Source organism: Vulpes vulpes, chromosome 1, assembly GCF_048418805.1.
Source record: "Vulpes vulpes isolate BD-2025 chromosome 1, VulVul3, whole genome shotgun sequence".
NCBI lineage: Eukaryota > Metazoa > Chordata > Mammalia > Carnivora > Canidae > Vulpes > Vulpes vulpes.
The window spans coordinates 90,774,468-90,793,771 of NC_132780.1; the positions used below are offsets into that span (position 1 = coordinate 90,774,468).

Consider the following 19,304-nt stretch of genomic DNA (forward strand, 5'->3'; position numbering starts at 1 on the left):
CGCAATTACTCTGATTCATTCCGCAGGAACAGGTATAGGGGCTTTGCTTAGAGCCAGGGAGCGATTTCGAAAGCCCAGGGGGAATTGGCAGTCTGGTTGGCAATGAGAAGTTAAGCTATGAAGGATTTAGCTCTGGTAGGCTCCTTCTCCTAATTCCAATTTGACTTAAAATAGAGACTCTCAATTTACCCTGAAATAGTTGTGAATGAGGGTCTACTCTTTTCTGCTGCTAAAGAACAATATATGATGCTTTTAGAAAAGTCATTTCTCCACTCTTGCTTAGAAGGTACTGATCCAGTGTCCTGTGTTTTTCATATATTATTCCCAACCACCAGCCCCCTCCAGATAATAAATGTGACCAAATAAACTGAAATTTCCCCCTCCCCCTATTCTTGGAAATTTACAGCATTATTAGCATATCAAAGGCTGGAAGAGTCCTGCTGTTAATGAAACAAAAAAAAAACTTTTAAAACTTTTTTCTAAACTTTTAGAATAAAACTTTTTAAACCTTTTTTTTTTAAAAACTTTTAAAACAAAACAAACTTATTTGCATAGGAAGAGACTTTTTGCTTCTATACCTAAAACAGGGCGCTTTTCCCTTAACACCAGCTTTGGAGAGACTGGCCAAGTCATTTTTTGATTCAGTAATTTTCTTACAGTTAATTTCTGACAGATGAATCTCTTTTTAAAATCCCCTTTGAAGTTGGGCTGAATTAACGAATGGAAGGCTTGGCCAAGCAGTTTACTAATTCATAACTATATCCCTCTGCTTTCTTTGTGTTGCTAAGTACTATAATCTTTGACCTGAAAGGAAGAATACTGCTAACAAGTAAATATTTAAAAGGCCCCATGAAGTATAATGTGCAAGAGTTTGTGCCTGGGGAGCCCGTCTGCTGGATGAAAGAAATGACTCACTTTTCATCTCCTAAATAGGCTGTTGTTTTACAGGAGGTTGAAAGGAAGTATTTTAAGTGCTAAGAGTTAGATCTCTTCTTATTTTTAGATTTTGTTAGCCATTCGCTTCACTAATGTGAAGGTGGCATGGTAAGTCATGATTCCTAAGTGCGTTAGAACTCTGGATGAGTTAGCATGTGAACTGTGAACGAATGACCTCTGTGCTACCAAAGACTACTTGGAACAGTTCAAGGAAACGGAAACATGACTCACTGATGTGCTTGAGTATCAAGGGGGGATGCACGAACTCCAGAGCTGGACCTGAAGTGTCCTAGAGCAAGCGGAGTCCAAATGGGGTGACACCAGGACTGGAGTCCTGACCCTGCCGCGGACCGCCTTGGGGACAGCTGTCTTACTCCCTTCAGCCTAATGAGAGGTGTGAATTAGGTGTTGTCAGTATCGCTTCCAGCTTCCAGATTAATGAGTCTTTGAATTCTACTGATTTTCTGGTTTGTGTGGAAGTGGGTGTGTGTTTTAATGACCTTCAGATGGGATTCATCAAGGCTCCATGAAATGAGTCTTTATTTTTGAGATTTGAAGTGAACTGCTATGACAGAATTTGACTAGGGGAGTCTAACAGAGAGTGAGGAAGCAACTAACTTTGATTTATAAGGCTGTGGGTTCCTGGTTTTCTGTGGTTGTGGCATTTGATATATGGAATGATGCATATGTGATCCTGTTGAAGAATGATTCACTACTGTTTACAAGCAAATGTTCTGCTCCATTAGGATTTCTTTTACAAAGCTCTAAAATAGTTCCTAGCTACCTTGTCTAATATACCTTACTATATTTTTTACAAAATATTTAAATCACCCTTCTGAAATATATGCCACATATTTCTCCTTAAGAATAGCAACCTGCCTATTTGATATTTTGCGATTTTTAACTGCAGAGTTACTGCAGTTATTATTGTATAAAAATAATCGTGTGTTCATTCAGTGATTTTCTTTCATGTAACCTAGATTGACAGGTACCTTGAAATGTCAGTGCTGCGCTTATTAGAAATTACCTATGTAGGGCAGCCCCGGTGGCGCAGCGGTTTGGCGCCGCCTGCAGCCTGGGGTGTGATCCTGGAGACCCAGGATCGAGTCCCACATCGGGCTCCCTGCATGGAGCCTGCTTCTCCCTCCGTCTGTGTCTCTGCCTCTCTTTCTCTGTGTCTATGAATAAATAAATAAAATCTTAAAAAAAAAAAAAAAGAAATTACCTATGTATTCCTTAAAAGTGATAACCTGGTTTTTCTGGTATTACATTTGGGGAGCAAGTCGTGCCATTTTCCTGAGGGTTATGATTAATTCTCTTTGGTTTTATTTATGGCTATGAGAATACCTTAATTGTCATAGAATAATGTTGCAAGAAAAACTCCAAAATATTTCATATGGTAACTTTCAAAGTTAGATATTTGAAAATTTCTGTTCAGCTTAAGCCACAATGTACTATTTACTACACTTCCAAGAAGTGTTTCCTTCTTGAAAAACTTTTATCAGTAGCCCTTTACCTATTCTTTTCTTCTGACTGTATCCTGCAAATTCTCATGTTCAAACAGTTACGTCTGACAGTAATGGTTTCCGGCTACTACAGCGCCATGTGCCTGACTCATACCACCCACTAGGTGGTGATATTGCTATTCTTGTTTTTTGTTTCCCCTAGGTGGTGGTGTTGCTATTGTTTTTTGGTCTTTTTCTATGGGGTTCAGAGAGGCTTGCTCAAGACCAATTTGTCAATAAATGTGTTGAAATCAAGATTGGAATGCAGCTTTGCCTGAATCAGATATTTGTGCTTTTTGCTTGTCTGTCGTACCAGCATGATTTGGGGAGGGAAGAGGAGAAGGAAAGGGATAAAGCCTTCTTTCTGACATTGTCTATTAAGTAAATTTTTACTGCACATTCACAGACTTAACATTGTGGTCAAGGAATTGCTCCTTGTTGGTGGATAGGAGAAAGGGTAACGGGGTACCGAGGCACACTAAGGAATCCTTTGTGGCCAGCTTTGTGGTGTCATGTGAGTTTTCAGGATGGAGCAAATAAACAGTAGACACTTGGAAGGTAAGAAGTGATACTACAGAGGAAGGGGCACTGAGACGAGTCTAGAAGGGCAAGTTGGACTCTATTGTGGGACCTAAATCAAAGGCCTGGAAGCTTGGGTTTAATTAGCAATGGTGGCTCCTGAGCAGGGTTTGACAGGATCAAGGCTGTGGTTTGAAGTGGATGTGGCCATGTGTGTTGGCCAGCATGAAGCACGAGAGACGGACCAAGCAGAGGCTAAGCACTGCTGGAGCTTTTCTTTGGGGAAGAACGGAGATACACAGAGGGACATCTTGACTGTTGTAGCTTTGTGCAGACTCGGTTTTGTTCAGAGGGAGGTAATCTTTGCCTTGGGTGCAAAGGTGGAAGTCAGGCTTAGAAGAAAACCTAGTGGTTTGGGACAACCAAGGGGACGTAAAAGATGAGAGTGGAACTGCTGTAGGAAAACAGGGCCTGCTGGAGGTGGTGGAGGTGGGCTGTCAAACCCGTGGTGAGGCGATTCTCTCCATTTATGAACTGGTTGGAGACAGACAGGATTAGAGGAGGTGCCAGGTTGCACCAGTGAGGAAAAGGGAGTGCAGGGGGAGTGGAGTCCTGACTTCAAGCTCCAGACAGAACTTATGATGAGCAGCAGAACGACTAGGGTGAAGTATTTTGTCATTTGAAGTAGTGAGAATCAGATGGAAAGGAACACATCATCTAGAAAAAAAGATTGAAAATGCATTTGAAATGCATTTTGATTGAAATGCATTGCATTTTCAATCGCAAAGTGGGCAGCAAAATCATGTGGTAGACAGCAAGCAGAAGGCAGAGATGAAGCAGGAGGGGGGAGATGGCATACCTGAGGTATTGAGGTTACCCAGAGGGACGGGGAAGGAGTGAGCAGAGTAGTCCCCGGCTGAGTGGAGGGCCTGCCTGACAGCCACATGGCCCCTGTCTAACCTGCGCCGAGCAGTGGGAGGTTACGTGGTCCTGCCCGCCATTTGTTGCTTCCCTGACCAACTTGGGAAGTGATTACTCACCCGTGGACAGGTTATGACACTAACCACACATGTGACAGTAACCAAGTTGTGGAATGCCTGTCCACAGGTGGGGAGCGGCAGTAAAGCATCCGACAGGCCCTCCAGGTGATCCCCTGGCCCTTTCTCCAGAGATTCTGTGTATCTGGAGTGGTTCCCCGGGGTCTGTATTGTAATAAGCACCCCCAGGCCATGCTGATCATCAGGCAGGTTTGAAAAACACTGATTTGGGCTCCTGGGTATGCTCCAGGCTGGACACTGGCCTCTCATACTTTTAAAGTTCCTCACCAGTGGTGGCATTGTAAGGACTGAATTTTATCCTGTAGGTAATTGAGGTGAACGGATACTTGACTGTTTTTATTCAGTAAGATACCTTCGGGTTCCTTTGCTGGCTCCCAACCTAGTCTTTGCCTGTTTGAAGACAAATCCTGCTTCCCTGGAAATCCACCCAACCCTCTACAGCCAGGGGCTTTATTGAAGATGGGCTGTTCTGTTCTGCCACTTGCTGGTCAACTGCTGGCAAACCACGCAGAGTTTGGAGAATGGCCCCCGGATGTAAGGCAGCATTGCCAACGTGATTTTCAATGGACCGGAGATGAGGCAAAAAGTCTTCTAATAGAGCCATCTGTTCTAATTTAAACCTTACACTTAATGTTGCAAATCTGACACAATTAATTTCCTCTTCTCCAGAGCTTTTTCCAGCCCAGGTGTTAAAATGTTAACAACAACATGTTTTGAGATTAGTTTGCTGTGTTAATCTCAGAAAGAATGTTTTTTATATGCTGCATGTCTCTTTGATGGACAGATGATTCTGGTGGTTCAAGGCAGTGGTGAAGAGAGAGAGGATTCATACTTCGGTGTGTTAGAGAAGCTTGTTCTCCAAAAATTGCTTCACGTCCTAGGATCAGTTGGTTTTCAGTGTATCGCAGCAGTGTACCACCATCATCCCCATTTAAACTGTGCCTGGCTCTGGGTCCAGCTTTGCTAGGGACCTACACCTGACATTTTCTAAATTTTATGGAGAACCTATTGGGCTTAGGGCCACACAGTGTAAACCACTCAGATGTAATTCCTGTGGCCGTGGAGTTAGCATCGCTGCATGGCAGACAACCTCTCGTTCTTTGTTGCCTTATCTGCAAAATGGAAAAGTGACAGGATAATCTCAAAGATCTCTTTTTGGTCCCAAGCTTCTGTCCTTTAAATAGCACGAAGTGTAGTACTTAGTTTTCCTAGTGACTATGGAAGGCCGTGTCTGCTCTTGGTCCTTTGGTTGGGTGCCAGGCTTTCATATTCTGGGTGCCATTGACATCAACATGTGGTCAGGATATTTCCGAAGAGCCTAATTTCATGCTTTGTGTTCAATGACCTTTTAAACACTTTTTAAAATTCAGATTGGGAAAATGGCAGTCTTCTTCATTCTTTTAAATATTATTGATTGAAACAGAACTAGCTTTGATTTTAGTTCTATCTAGAAACAAGATATAGACTTTCTTAAAAATTAATTGGAGGTGGGGGCATACAAAGCATGAAGCTTTTTAAAAACATATGTACCAAACAGAACACCCAAAAGCCTATCTACACATGACCTATTAAATAAGAATCTCAAAACAAATGCTTCTGGGGTGCCTGGGGTGGCTCAGTTGGTTAAGTGTCTGCCTTTGGCTTGGACCATGATCTCAGGGTGCTGGGATCGAGTCCTGAGTTAGGCTCCCTGCTCAATGGGGAGTCAGCCTCTCCCTCTCCCTCTTGCCCTTCCTCCCTGCTCATGCTCTCTCTCTCTCTCCCTTAGATAAGTAAAATCTTAAAAGAGAGAGAGAGAGAGAGAGAGAGAGAGAGAGATGCTTTTGATGTGCAGCCGTGGTTGAGAAAAAAGACACTACTACAGTTTCAGTTGGGGCTGACTTATTTGTGTTTCTTTGAGCAGTACTGGGGCATGAAATATCTGGGGACTTACAGTGCACTGTGCCAGGCCCTGGACCCTGGGCCCCCATAAATACTTGGGGATTATCCCCTCTGTCCACACCCCTCTTTCCCACCTTATTAGGCTGCTGGCAAAACATTTTATTCGACTACCAATTTCTTTAGTTATATTTTAGTATGAGGCTGTCCCCTAGTTAGATAAATTAGATTTTGATCTTTCCTCAGACTTCATTTGTAATCTCATTCTATAGAGGGCATACTTACGTATTCATTCTTAAATGAATTAGGTGATTCTTAAGTGATGTCACTTTCCTAAGTGATGTCATTTGACCTGATCTCAAATACAGGCTATAGTCTGCTATAATTTCCTATGTGCAGAGTAAGTAGTATTGAACTATGTGATAGATTAAAAGTTATTTGAGACCTTGGGGTTTTGTTTTTTCTTATTTGAAACGTAACTTACTTTTAGCTAAGCATTTTCCTGTCAACTATAACCAATAATGTGTATTTTATGGAACTGTACAGTTAACTGGTATTTTTCTTCTGTGTTCATGTTTTATCCCGAGAAAAATTATCAGCAAAGGTACCATTAAAAATGCTTAGAATACATTTTGAGAGAGAGAGAGAGACTGTAGGTGAGTGGTGGTTTCACAAAATTTAGCATTTTCTATCTCTTTCTTTGTTTTTTAGTTATTGAAAAATCAGCGTCATATTATGAGGTTAGTAGCTATACTGTGCTATTTTCATAATTCCTTTTATGTTGTGAGATTTCACACTTTCTTTGAGCCATTCATTGCCTCCTATCATTTTAGGGAGAGCAATGTGCCTGATGATACAAGTGCAGGGACTTGAAAATTTTGTTGTTGGAGGTGAGATGAGGCCACTCAGTCCTTTCCTCTCTGAGGGGAGTCTGGCCCTCCATTCCAGCTCCCAGTGCCCTTACTACAGGTGCCAGGCACAGTTTAAATCACCTGCTTTCAGCCTTACTTGTCACCTTGCTTGTCCACCAGCCATGTCTGCTTCAAGATCTGTAGGGTCTGTGGGGCTACCTCTTTGTTGCTGCTGCTGCTGCTGCAAATAACTTACTGATTCCTCAGTGCTCATGAGGTCAGCATTTTCTCACTTAGTTTTCAGAACAGCCTGAAGAGAGTCTCCAGCATGCAGGGATTTGAGCATAGGAAGGAGAGCTGAGGGCATTCCCGGGGGTGCCTTTTGAGGCAGCATTGCCCTGGCTCTGCCATGTCTGACGGGGTTGATGGAGGTGCTGGGCGGGGGATTGGGGAGGGCGGTTGAGAGGAGACTCCCTGTAAGGCTTTCATTTGTGCTTCCTGATCTCTGTCAACCTGCTCTAGGCTGGTCAGTGGAAAGGCTCTAGTGTTTATTTTGTAGAAGGACTTCATCCTTCTTTGAAGTTCTCTTTGATGGTCTCTCTCCAAGTAGTGTATTCTCAAAACAAAGGTTCTCTTGACTTAACGATCCATATTTGACCCAGGGGAACAAGTGTTTCGACCAAAAATTTCTGAATGTCTTAAGTGTTCTTTAGGTCTTTTGTTTTCTAAATTTCTCCTTATCAAGATGAGTTTATTACCTGAAGACTCTGACAAATGTGATTGGACGGGAACAGCTGTCATTATCAAATTGGAGCCTTTTACTTGGAGACTTTGATGATGTCAGAGAGTTGGCAGTGTCTGTGACTGTAAAACTTGTCAAGCTAAAGAGAATAACATACAGAGATAAAGCCGTCTTTATATCCTGCCTGTTGTGTTTTCATGAGTTCCAGAAAGGTTAAATTTGTTAGGCTTTTTAAGAAAACATTCTTAGGCAATGAGTGAAATTTTAATAGGCACTGTATATGCGAGAAACACAAAAAGGCCATGCCCTTGAGCAAATTTGCACATCAAGTACAGAAACTTAGAGATCAATTTTTAGATATATCCTGCTGTGAAATGTTCCTTTAATTACCTGAACAAGGTTGTAGGAAAAGGATCAGGTAAATTGGTTTGTAAGAGATACCACCACAGTTCCTTTAGTAGCAGAGCGAGTGAAAAAGTTTTTAATAGTAACTATTTTATAAAAATAATTGTGAAAATGATTTAGGCAGTATAATATCATTTATGAAACCTAGACAAAGCAGTATTATGTCATATTGATGACAACACTGGTATTCAGAAAAAGTGTGAAAAATATATTCGGGAATGGTACAAACCAAATTTAGAATAATGGCTATACCAGGAGACTAGGGACAGGAGGGAAATTTATCTGACATTTTATTTTTTAAAAGCTGAAGCAGAAATAGATAAAAATGCTGTCTATTAAATCTGGGCCGACTTCTTTCCTTTTCTCTATGTTTAAAATAACTCTGAATGAAAATAAAACATTAGATGATTAAAAATTTTACAATGTAGGAGCTCCTGGCTGGCTCAGTGAGTGGAGTGTGTGACTCGATCTAGGAGATGTGAGTTTGAACCCCATGTTGGGTGTAGAGATTGCTTTAAAAAATAGAATCTTGAAAAGAAAATTACAGTATATGTTTAGCATACATATTCTGGAAAAATAGAAAATCCATAATAAAAAATTAAAACAGCCATTATACTGTATTCTGCTTGTAATATCCACTGATAATATTTTCAGTATATCATCCTAGTTTATGTTGTATGCATTTGCTATTGTATCTATGATATTTGTACATCTCCAGTGAAATTATGAGTAGAGATTTGAACTCTGCATATTCACTTGATATTTTAGTGTAATTTAGGTGTTGAATTTAGGGGTTGAAACTAGTGATTTTTCAAATTTTAATATGCAGGAACCTCATCTTGGAAGCCTGTTTTTAACTGTGGATTCTCAGGTTCTCTCCAGAGATGTGTACCAAATAGACTCCAGGAATGTACATTTTTAACAAGCCCTCCTGGTCCGCTCACCCCTACTCCCCAATCCACAGTGATTATGATATCCTAAGGAACAGGTATCCTAAGGAACATAGTTTGGGAAACATTTGTGTTAACTGTCTGTGCTTGGGAAGTCCACACAACTCTGAGCATCATTTGTACTTCTTTTTTAAATTTATTTTTTAAAAATATTTTGTTTATTCATGAGAGACACACAGAGAAAGGCAGAAACATAGACAGAGGAAGAAGCAGGCTCCTCACAGGGAGCCTAACGCTGGACTCGATCCCTGGACTTGGGATCATGCCCTGAGCTGAAGGCAGACACTCAACTGCTGAGCCACCCAGGCGTTCCTCTACTTCTTTTTCTTTTTTTTTTTTAAATAATAAATTTATTTTTTATTGGTGTTCAATTTGCCAACATACAGAATAACACCCAGTGCTCATCCCATCAAGTGCCCCCCTCAGTGCCCATCACCCATTCACCCCCACCCCCCGTCCTCCTCCCCTTCTACCACCCCTAGTTCGTTATCTAGAGTTAGGAGTCTTTATGTTCTGTCTCCCTTTCTGATATTTCCTACCCATTTCTTCTCCCTTTCCTTATATTCCCTTTCACTATTATTTATATTCCCCAAATGAATGAGAACATATAATGTTTGTCCTTCTCCGATTGACTTCCTTCACTCAGCATAATAACCTCCAGTTCCATCCACGTTAAAGCAAATGGTGGGTATTCATCGTTTCTAATGGCTGAGGAATATTCCACTGTATACACAGACCACAGCTTCTTTATCCATTCATCTTTCGATGAGCACCGAGGCTCCTTCCACAGTTTGGCTATTGTGGACATTGCTGCTAGAAACATCGGGGTGCAGGTGTCCCGGCGTTTCATTGCATCTGTATCTTTGGGGTAAATCCCCAACAGTGCAATTGCTGGGTCGTAGGGCAGGTCTATTTTTAACTCTTTGAGGAACCTCCACACAGTTTTCCAGAGTGGCTGCACCAGTTCACATTCCCACCAACAGTGTAAGAGGGTTCCCTTTTCTCCGCATCCTCTCCAACATTTGTTGTTTCCTGCCTTGTTAATTTTCCCCATTCTCACTGGTGTCAGGTGGTATCTCATTGTGGTTTTGATTTGTATTTCCCTGATGGCAAGTGATGTGGAGCATTTTCTCATGTGCTTGTTGGCCATGTCTATGTCTTCCTCTGTGAGATTTCTCTTCATGTGTTTTGCCCATTTCATGATTTGATTGTTTGTTTCTTTGGTGTTGAGTTTAATAAGTTATAGATCTTGGAAACTAGCCCTTTCTGTGGCCGAGTTCAAAAAGGGTGTTGCCTGTGTTCTCTTCTATGATTTTGATGGAATCTTGTCTCACATTTAGCTCTTTCATCCATTTTGAGTTTATCTTTGTGTATGGTGAAAGAGAGTGGTCCAGTTTCATTCTTCTGCATGTGGATGTCCTAACCAAAGAGGTAAAGGATCTATACCCTAAAAACTATAGAGCACTTCTGAAAGAAATTGAGGAAGACACAAAGAGATGGAAAAATATTCCATGCTCATGGATTGGCAGAATTAATATTGTGAAAATGTCGATGTTACCCAGGGCAATTTACACGTTTAATGCAATCCCTATCAAAATACCATGGACTTTCTTCAGAGAGTTAGAACAAATGATTTTAAGATTTGTGTGGAATCAGAAAAGACCCCGAATAGCCAGGGGAATTTTAAAAAAGAAAACCATAGCTGGGGGCATCACAGTGCCAGATTTCAGGTTGTACTACAAAGCTGTGGTCATCAAGACAGTGTGGTACTGGCACAAAAACAGACACATAGATCAATGGAACAGAATAGAAAATCCAGAAGTGGACCCTCAACTTTATGGTCAGCTAATATTCGATAAAGGAGGAAAGACTATCCACTGGAAGAAAGACAGTCTCTTCAATAAATGGTGCTGGGAAAATTCTACTTCTTTTTCTAATCCAGGGTCAGCAAATGATATTCTGTGAACCAAGTACAGGCCACCACCTATTTTTGTAAATAAAGTTTTATTGAAACCCAGCCACCCTGATTTGTTTACTACTGTTGGGCTGGTTTTTTTTTTTTTTTTTTTTTTTTTCCCCACAATGGTAGGTTGAGTAGTTGCAACAGAGACTATAGAACTGGCAAAGGCTAAAATGTTTACTGTCTGGCTCTTTACAAAAAAGTTTGTTAGCCCCTGTGTGTAATCTAGCATTTTGTGTGGGAGAATATCAAAGAAAGTCCAGTAAAGAAACTGAAGTACTTTTAACAGGAGAAAGTTGAAAATGGTGATGAAGGACATATAATTGACCAGTTTAATTTAACAAGCATTGGTTTAATCCTTACCATATTCCAGATACTATGCACATTATGACAAAAGGCCAGTTCATAACAAGATTTATAGTCATTAGTCACTCAGGTGTGATAGGTAAGTGCAGCATCTCTCTTTATGGGATGCTTTGGAAACACTTGGCAGGGCACCTAAAAATCTAATTTTTGCAATGATGTCCTAGGAGTTTTTAACTCTCAGTAACTTGCCCAGATGGTGCCCCCTGGTAAATGAGATGCAGAAACGTCTATTTTCCACCCTCCCCTCTGACTTTCTTGGGTGAATGGAGTGTATCGCTGTGCCCCAAGCCCCAAGCATGTTTGGTTTGCTTTCGCCAATGGAATGACCAGCTTTGATGTAGATGAAGCTGGTGGTTGAGTTTCACTCTTTGGTGCCATTGCCGTGAGAAAGATAACCTTGGACTGGCCTGCTATTCCTAGGATGGGGAGGAGAGGCACCTACAGGCTATCCCTAAGGTGACCAGTCATTCTTGTATGCTTGGGACTGCCCCAATTTTAAACCAAGTTCCATATCCTGGGAAATTCCTCAATCTTGAGCATACTGGGATATCTGCCTTGGAGCAGAGCCACCCCCAGCTGAGTCTAGCCTACAGTAGCTGACCTCCAGACAACCCACAGACTAATGAGAGAAATCATAAATGATTGTTGTTTTAAGCCACTGAGTTTTGGAGTGGTTTGTTATGCAGCAGTAGTTTAGCAATGTAGTGCCCAATAAAATGTTTGCTTATTTGAGCTGAGATGGCTCCTGGTCGAAGTTGTGAAGAGTGTGGAAAAGTTAAGCAAGTGGAGAAGATGAGAAGTATCAATCCTGCAGTAAGTGACAGGGGCTTGGAGTATGGTATGAGTTGGCATGTGGAGGACAGCTTTGAAGGTGGCACAGCTAAAAGTGGGGCAGCCCATTTCCCAGGGCATTGCAGGAGGCCAGGTGAGAGACCTGAAGGCTGTGGAAGGCTATGATTTGGTTGTCAGGTAGATGCTTCTTCATTTTTTTTTAAAGATAGATTTATTTATTATTTGAGAGAGAGTGTGTATCAACGGGGGGAGGGGCAAAGGGAGAAGGAGGGAAGCAGACTCCCCATTGAGCATGGAGCCCATCCCAGGACCCTGAGATCATGACCTGAGCTAAAACCAAGAGGCAGAGGCTTAACTGACTGAGCCACCCACATATTCCATCAGGCAGATGTTTTCTTCAAATCTCAGCTCTGCTGCCTAATAACTTGGGGACCTTAGGCCAGGTTGCTTTATCACCTTTATCCTCAGTGTCTGCAGATATAAAATATATGTAATAATACATATTTCCCAGGGTTTTTGTTAGAGGGGAAAAATGTTACAGGAAAGGGTGTGTTGTTTTCATTCTGACTCCACACTTCCAAGATGGCCACAAAACAGCCTGGCTGCCTGAGAGTTGTCTCTGCTCTGGTTTCAGAACTTTTCAGTTTTATTTCTCTCACCGTTTTTTTTTTTTTTTTTTTTTTTTTTAGGTTTAAATTTGTCATTCATTTTCAGTCAGTTATACCCCAGGAGAAAGGGAATTATTTGAGGAGAAAAGGAGTACTTTGAAGATTACTGATTGGATTCATCTACATATTCTCAATAATTTAAAAATTGCTCTTCAAATTAATGCCACTTTGGCAAAAAAATTAAAAATAAAAAAGCACTTTTCATCATATCCCAATCTATTTCATACAAAACTAAAAATATTTTCCTGTATGGGAGCAAGGTGTATATGGGAAACCTTCCTCTTAGTTTCGTTGTGCACCTAAAACTTCTCCTTAAAAAAAGTCTACTACAAAAAAAAAAAAAAAAAAAAAGAGGAAGAACTGAAAATAATTTCCAAATTTAAAAAACTATATTTTTTCCCCCAAACAGTCGAATCAGGCATTATTGGCTTAACAATAAATTTTTAAAAAGTAGAACCTTGAAACTTCCAGTTTTTTTATTTTTCCTTATTATGAAAGCAAGGCATGCTTATCTGACAAAGACTGAAAGATTCAGAAAGTTTGGGCGTTAAGGTCACACTGTGTTGCCAAGCCAGTGCAAACTACTCAGAAGTGTATTTATACTTCCAGACCCTTATTCTTTTTTTTTCTGTCAGGCATTTCTAAAAGTTGGCAGTTGTTGACAGGTTGGTCTGCTTCCAATAATTCTTATAAAATGAACAGAAATGCTTAGAGATGTCACAGATTACGGAATCTCCTTTGGTGTCCCCCTGAACCTGTTTCTTAAAACAGGCTATTGTAAAAAAGACATTGGCTTAAAACAATGCAAATGTATTCTCTTACAGTTTTGGAGGTCAAAAGTCTGACACTAAAAAACTGATGTCTAAAAAAACAAAATAAACAAACAAAAACAAACAAACAAAAAACTCCTGATGTCTAGGGGGAATTGCCATAATCCTAATATATATATATATATATATATATATATATATATATATATATATATATATTAGTATTTCTGTCTCTTTCCTTGTTTGGCCACATGTTTGAATTTGGGTACACGGTACATATACCAAAGTATGATATTTATGTACTTTATGCCTAATTTTGTTTTCTTACATTGTTAAAGGTAAGATTCTTCTGGTTCAGTGGAGTCACTGCGACTATTAGCAATGTCTAACACATGTTTACCATGGCATGGTAATGTAATAAAGGGTAGTCAAATTATTAAAATGCCCATTGAAAAACCAGATATATAAGGCCTTAGTGAATATGGTCTTACAAAACACCCTTTGGAAGGTGACTTAAAGGTTGATTGAAAATTTTTCTGTCTTAAATGAGTACCAGGAAGAAATATATAAAAAATTTTTCCACCACCACAGAGTAATTAAATTCACACAGCAGAACACAGGAGGTCCCAGCCTGTCTGTGTAGATTCTGAGATAGGACGTGGGCTGTGTTTCTGTATTTGGCTCATTGTTGATTGCCACAGGTTCTGAGCCCAGATCATTGGATTCTGGAGTTTTGGATGGAAGCAGTGCAGATGTCCTAAGAGTAAGAAAAGCATAGAGCCTCACAGTTAATGACCCTCTTTCTTCTCAAAGTAAAGCAATCTAACTCTACAACTAACAGAATTTTAATACTATTCTTTAATTCAGATTATATATATTTTTGGTCAGCTTACAAATTTTACTTTTGCCTTTTGGAATTTAGTGATAAAGGAATGATTGCCATAAAGGTCTAACTATTGGCTTGTCCTGAAACTTAAGATCAAAAGAAAAAGGTACGTGGAAATGGATAGATGGTTCTATATTGTTCATTCTTTTGACCAACATTTAGTACTACTGACTGTGTGTAGGTATTGTAAGAGATAACAGAGATTAAAAGATGAGATCCCTGCCCCTAAGGGCACGTACCTCTTTTTTTTATTTAGAATTTTATTTCAGTTTCAGAGTCAGTTTATCCTTGTTCTCATATGAGAAGAGCCTCAAAGTCAGTGCTCATTTTAGGGGACCCTTTCCTCCGAACCCCTTGGGTGGGCTCATTTTCTTGGTGAGGGCCGGGAAAGTGTTCCTGTCTTGGTAATCAACTGCTAAGCAGGCCTCTGCCACTCCATGGCATCCGAGCGCCGGTGATGGCTTCTTGCCAGGCACAGCCTTCATCCCCTTGCCACGCACCCCGTCCCAGGGGGCTGATGGCCCAAGGGGGCTGAGAGCAGTCACGTGCTGCCATAGTGCAAAGGCTTCCAGTGTCAGATCGCTTCAGGAGTCCCTTTCGGATATGAAGACATTGAAAGGTGGGATTGAGGCTGGTAGTGATGTATAATTACAAATGTTCACATCTAAGCTTTCTATTTGAGGGGAGCGACACATTCATTTCATGGACAGGAACAAACTCTGTCTTTTAAAGCTTGAGCGTAATAAAAAGGCAGTGCTTTTTCTCTCTTTCAAATACTGAAGCAGTGGTAGGTGAGGGAACCCTGTCTCTGAGTAGGGGATTGGCAGGGTTTTGTCTTCCATGACTTCCTTCTTGAGTAAATCAGTTTAATTCCTTAGGGGTTGGGAGGTGGATGACAAGGTGGATTTAGTGTACTGTGGGAGTTGGCTCGCGGTGGCCCTGGGGGTCATATGCTGTTGGTTTTTTGTTTTGTTTTGTTTTCTTGTTATAAATGTCTGGCTCGGGATCCCTGGGTGGTGCAGCAGTTTGGCGCCTGCCTTTGGCCCAGGGCGTGATCCTGGAGACCCGGGATCGAATCCCATGTCGGGCTCCCTGCATGGAGCCTGCTTCTCCCTCTGCCTGTGTCTCTGCCTCTCTCTCTTTCTCTCTGTGTGACTATCATGAATAAATAAATAAATCTTTAAAATAAATAAATAAATAAATAAATGTCTGGCTCAAATTGTTTACTTCGAGATGTTGAGATAAGCTTTCATTATTAGCGTGTGCAAATTGCCTCATAGAAAGTTTGCATTTAAATCTACTCCTAAATTATTTATAAGAGCTGACAGTTGGAAAACCTACTGTACCCTGTCCTAGACGCCAAAGGTCCCCGTAGGTTGTCTGAGTGATTCATGTGGTAATCTGATAGGGTGCACACTTCACTGCTCCTACCCGGTCAGGGCTGCTTTAGAACATGACACGGTTTAGAGCGACTCTTCTCACTGCTGTGTCACCTTTGTCTCTGTTGGTGGCTTTCCATGTTTGCACCCCACTGCCAGCCAAACCACCAACCTCACCAGCTCCACCACTGCACACTGTTCTCTAATCATTTCTAATTTCAAGGTTCGGCCTCTCTCGTTCCTCCTTCCAGGCTGGAAGGGTGGGGTCAGGGCAGGAAAGGTACACATGGCAACCAAAAAGTCACAGTGCTCACTGTGGCCTTTGAGGCCAAAAAACTGATGGCATTTGAAATTACTTCCTACTCTTGGCTGGCATTTTACACAGATGGCAAATGGGGCAATTACACGCCTGGGTGGGTTGAGGGGTCTGTCTAATCCTGTGTCTTGTCACGTTTAACAATTTTTACTGAATCAAAGACTTCCATTTGAGTGAAACTCCTTTTTAAGGATGTCAGCATATATTAAAACAGGAAATATTATGTCTTTTGGTAAGGACTTTCCAAACGTATTCAATCTATCCATTTGATTCTGGGGTAGAAACATAAATAAATCTTTCTGAATTAATGGATATTTGACTTAGGAGTTCCCAAAGAAGACGATGATCCCAGAACTTCCTTTAGTAATATATTCTGGTGCCTCCCAGTTTTTTTGCTTTTTAAAAATATTTTATTTATTTATTCATGAGAGACACACGGAGAGAGGCAGAGACATAGGCAGCAGAGGGAGAAGCAGACTCCCTGTGAGGAGCCTAATGCAGGACTCGATCTCAGGACCCCGGGATCATGACCCAAGCCAAAGGTAGATGCTCAACCACTGAGCCACCCAGGGGTCCCCTGCCTCCTAGTTTTCATAGTTAACATTTCTTTAATGTCTGACTTGAATTGTTCCTGAAATAATACAATTTTTTGTCCTTTTGTCATTAGTGATGAGTAAATTTCTCACTACCCTTAAACGTTAAGAACTTAATACAAAAGAGGCAATAAGTGAGTCATAAACCTGGTGTAGATCCACCTGGGGGCTGTTATCCAGAGACTGCCCCTCCAGCCATTTCAACCATTAGACACCCACCTCACCAGGCAAAGGGTGAGGGTGCTGGCCAGGAGGCAGCTGTGGCAAAGCCCTTGTATAAGGCCATGTCTTTCGTTCTATGGGTGCTTATCAACTCCCAGTAAACGTACAATTGAAGCAAGATTATTTATCTGATTCCTCTATGCCTGACATCCAGCAGGGGTGAGGTGGTATGCAGGGAGCAGTTATTGGCACATATAATGACAACAGAAGTTTCAGTCTGACAGCCTGACAGTGAGAGGGGAGACAAAAAACAAAAAACAACAACAACAAAAAAACCACACACACACAGTAAGGGATGCAGACAAAATCTGTGCAGCAGGTCTGGTTCAAAAGTCTGATAAGAGTGTATTCTATTGTAGATTTTCATGGGGAAAAATGTTGAATTAAGATGTTTTATTACACCAACAATTACATTTCAAGAAACAGGCTTTCTCCAAAAGGGATTTTTCCATGGCAGGTTTACTGTAAAGATTCGCAATTTTATTCACGAAGTGCCCTGCACAAAGTAATTCTGACCCTGCTGCTGGGAGTGGTAGATTTATATGGCTCTGGGATCTGGATGATTAAGGTATATGTTTCATAGTTGCTAAATAAATATAGTTTGAATTAATGTAATAGCTTTTCAAGCAGCCCACTTATGATTTTCTAAGCTAATTGGAGCGCATACCTAGCATGGATACTGAAAATCTCAATGTTTCCTCCAAAGCTAATTTAAACCATTCTGTTCTTCTATCTTGGCCATAGAGGAATTCTGATTCAGTGGTACAGGTAGTTAATTTATTTGATCTTCTTTTACATAAATGAAGATTTTCCTCATCAAGGGCCCATATCACAGAAGTATGGAATAGCTAGTCAATAGAGAATTTGTTTTTGTGCAGACATATCCATAGGTCTCATGAATAATGGGAAATATATTAAGTTGGAAGTCCAGCATAAGTGTGTAACTTACTTTGAAGGACAGTTGTGAGTCTAGTCCCTGAATGGACCAGTTAGCCTGCTTGGCTGCTTGGCAGCGGATGTTCCTCCAGGCCCTGTCATGGGCTTGCTGTTGGGTGTATGTAAGGATAGGAGGTACTGGACAAAAACACACTGCTTACCACTGACACCAACCCATCTATGCTATTGTGTATACAGGTATACACACTCCAAGGTGGGGTGGGCTGGAAAAGCATTCAACAGGACTTCCTGAATATAAAGAACAGCTTTATTTCAGAGCTTAGGTATTTCTAAATTAAAAATATAGCTGTAGGATGTAGACACCAGAGAGGGAACCAACAGTATTCTTTTTTGGGGAGGTCCATGGATCCTCAGAGAATGCATGTACAGATGTCAGGGGTTCCCATGAGCCTCTGAAATGGAAGGCAGCATTCAGGATGTTTTTATATTTTCTGGCACCATGTTCTTTGTTTTTTAACTTTTTACTTTATATTTTGAGATTCTCAAAAGTGTCTTTGACTCAGAAAGAAAATCTGAAAAAAAAAAAGAAGGATATTTGGTGTTAGAACTTTTACAGGCACTGGTGCTTTGCATCATTATATGATTTTCGCCTTTATGGAAATGATCAAAGTAGAGGTATCATTCCAATTTAGTAGCTCAGAGTGCTTGGTGAGGTACTGCCCCAGTAAGTGGCAAAACTTGGAATCTAAGTGGTGTCTGCCGTGACCTGGTCCCATTACTGACTTCTCTATGTGATATTGGGTATGTCATATGCCTTCTCTGGGCCTGGATTTCTTCACCTGTGAATTGAGGGGTTTATACTACGTGAGCTCGTGAGGATCCTTAGCTTTAAGCTGAGCCCATATCTGTTTTCCCTAGACTACTTTAGCTTTGCCCTTAGTCCACAGGACCTGTTCTGTGTCATGGTTTCTGTGGTAACGTGAGCTTCCATCCAGGGAACATTTCTCAGCAGCTCTGTGTTTTTCTTCTACTAATGTGTCTGTCTTCATAAGCTTTTAGAGCCTTTTTCTTAAAATCTCAGTGAATTGTGGTAGATGTATGATACAAAATCCCTCTTCTATAGTTTTTAATCAAAGTTTATTTTCTGTTACACCGTGTTAGTCTTAATGTTTGCTAAGTGCTGAGTACAGTGAGATGGACCCAGTTCTCTGCTTGTTGCTTATTAGCCTTACTCTGAATAACACTTTGGGGAGGGAATGCCTGACTCAAGTCTCTGTGATGGAAAGTTACGGGGACTTTTAACGCCCGCAGGATCGTGGAATTATGTTGGCCTTGGGGGAAATGCAGCACCCAGTACATTCCAACATATGGCTCTAGATGTTTTGCATGTCATGATTAATGGTTTTATGAGTCTCGACGCTGGAGCCTGCAGCTAACATAGCTCTCAGATGATGGTTCTCCATGATAGGATGGTCTTTCAAAGCTGGAGAGGAATGATCCATAGGGACTGCCAGTGGGGGAGGCAGTAGGTCCTCCGCCCCACCCCACACTCTGGCTGCTGGTGGAAGCAGCAGGTGCAAGACTGGCTGCATTTCACCTTTGTGGAGAGCC

At 41.1% G+C, this 19,304-nt stretch overlaps 1 protein-coding gene across 3 annotated transcripts in view; it reads left to right on the top strand.

The window, feature by feature from the left end:
- The window catches only part of NHSL1 (NHS like 1), a 233,468-nt gene that overhangs the window by 82,347 nt on the left and 131,817 nt on the right, over positions 1 to 19,304 (top strand). The window contains exon 1 of one of the 3 annotated variants that reach the window (XM_072719853.1): positions 1,159 to 1,330. The exons of the other annotated variants lie outside the window; for them this stretch is intronic. Within the exon in view, the coding sequence (XP_072575954.1) occupies positions 1,324 to 1,330 (7 nt within the window). The 5' untranslated portion in view covers positions 1,159 to 1,323. Of the gene's footprint in view, positions 1 to 1,158; positions 1,331 to 19,304 lie in introns of those variants that run through there. 3 annotated transcript variants of the gene reach the window in all.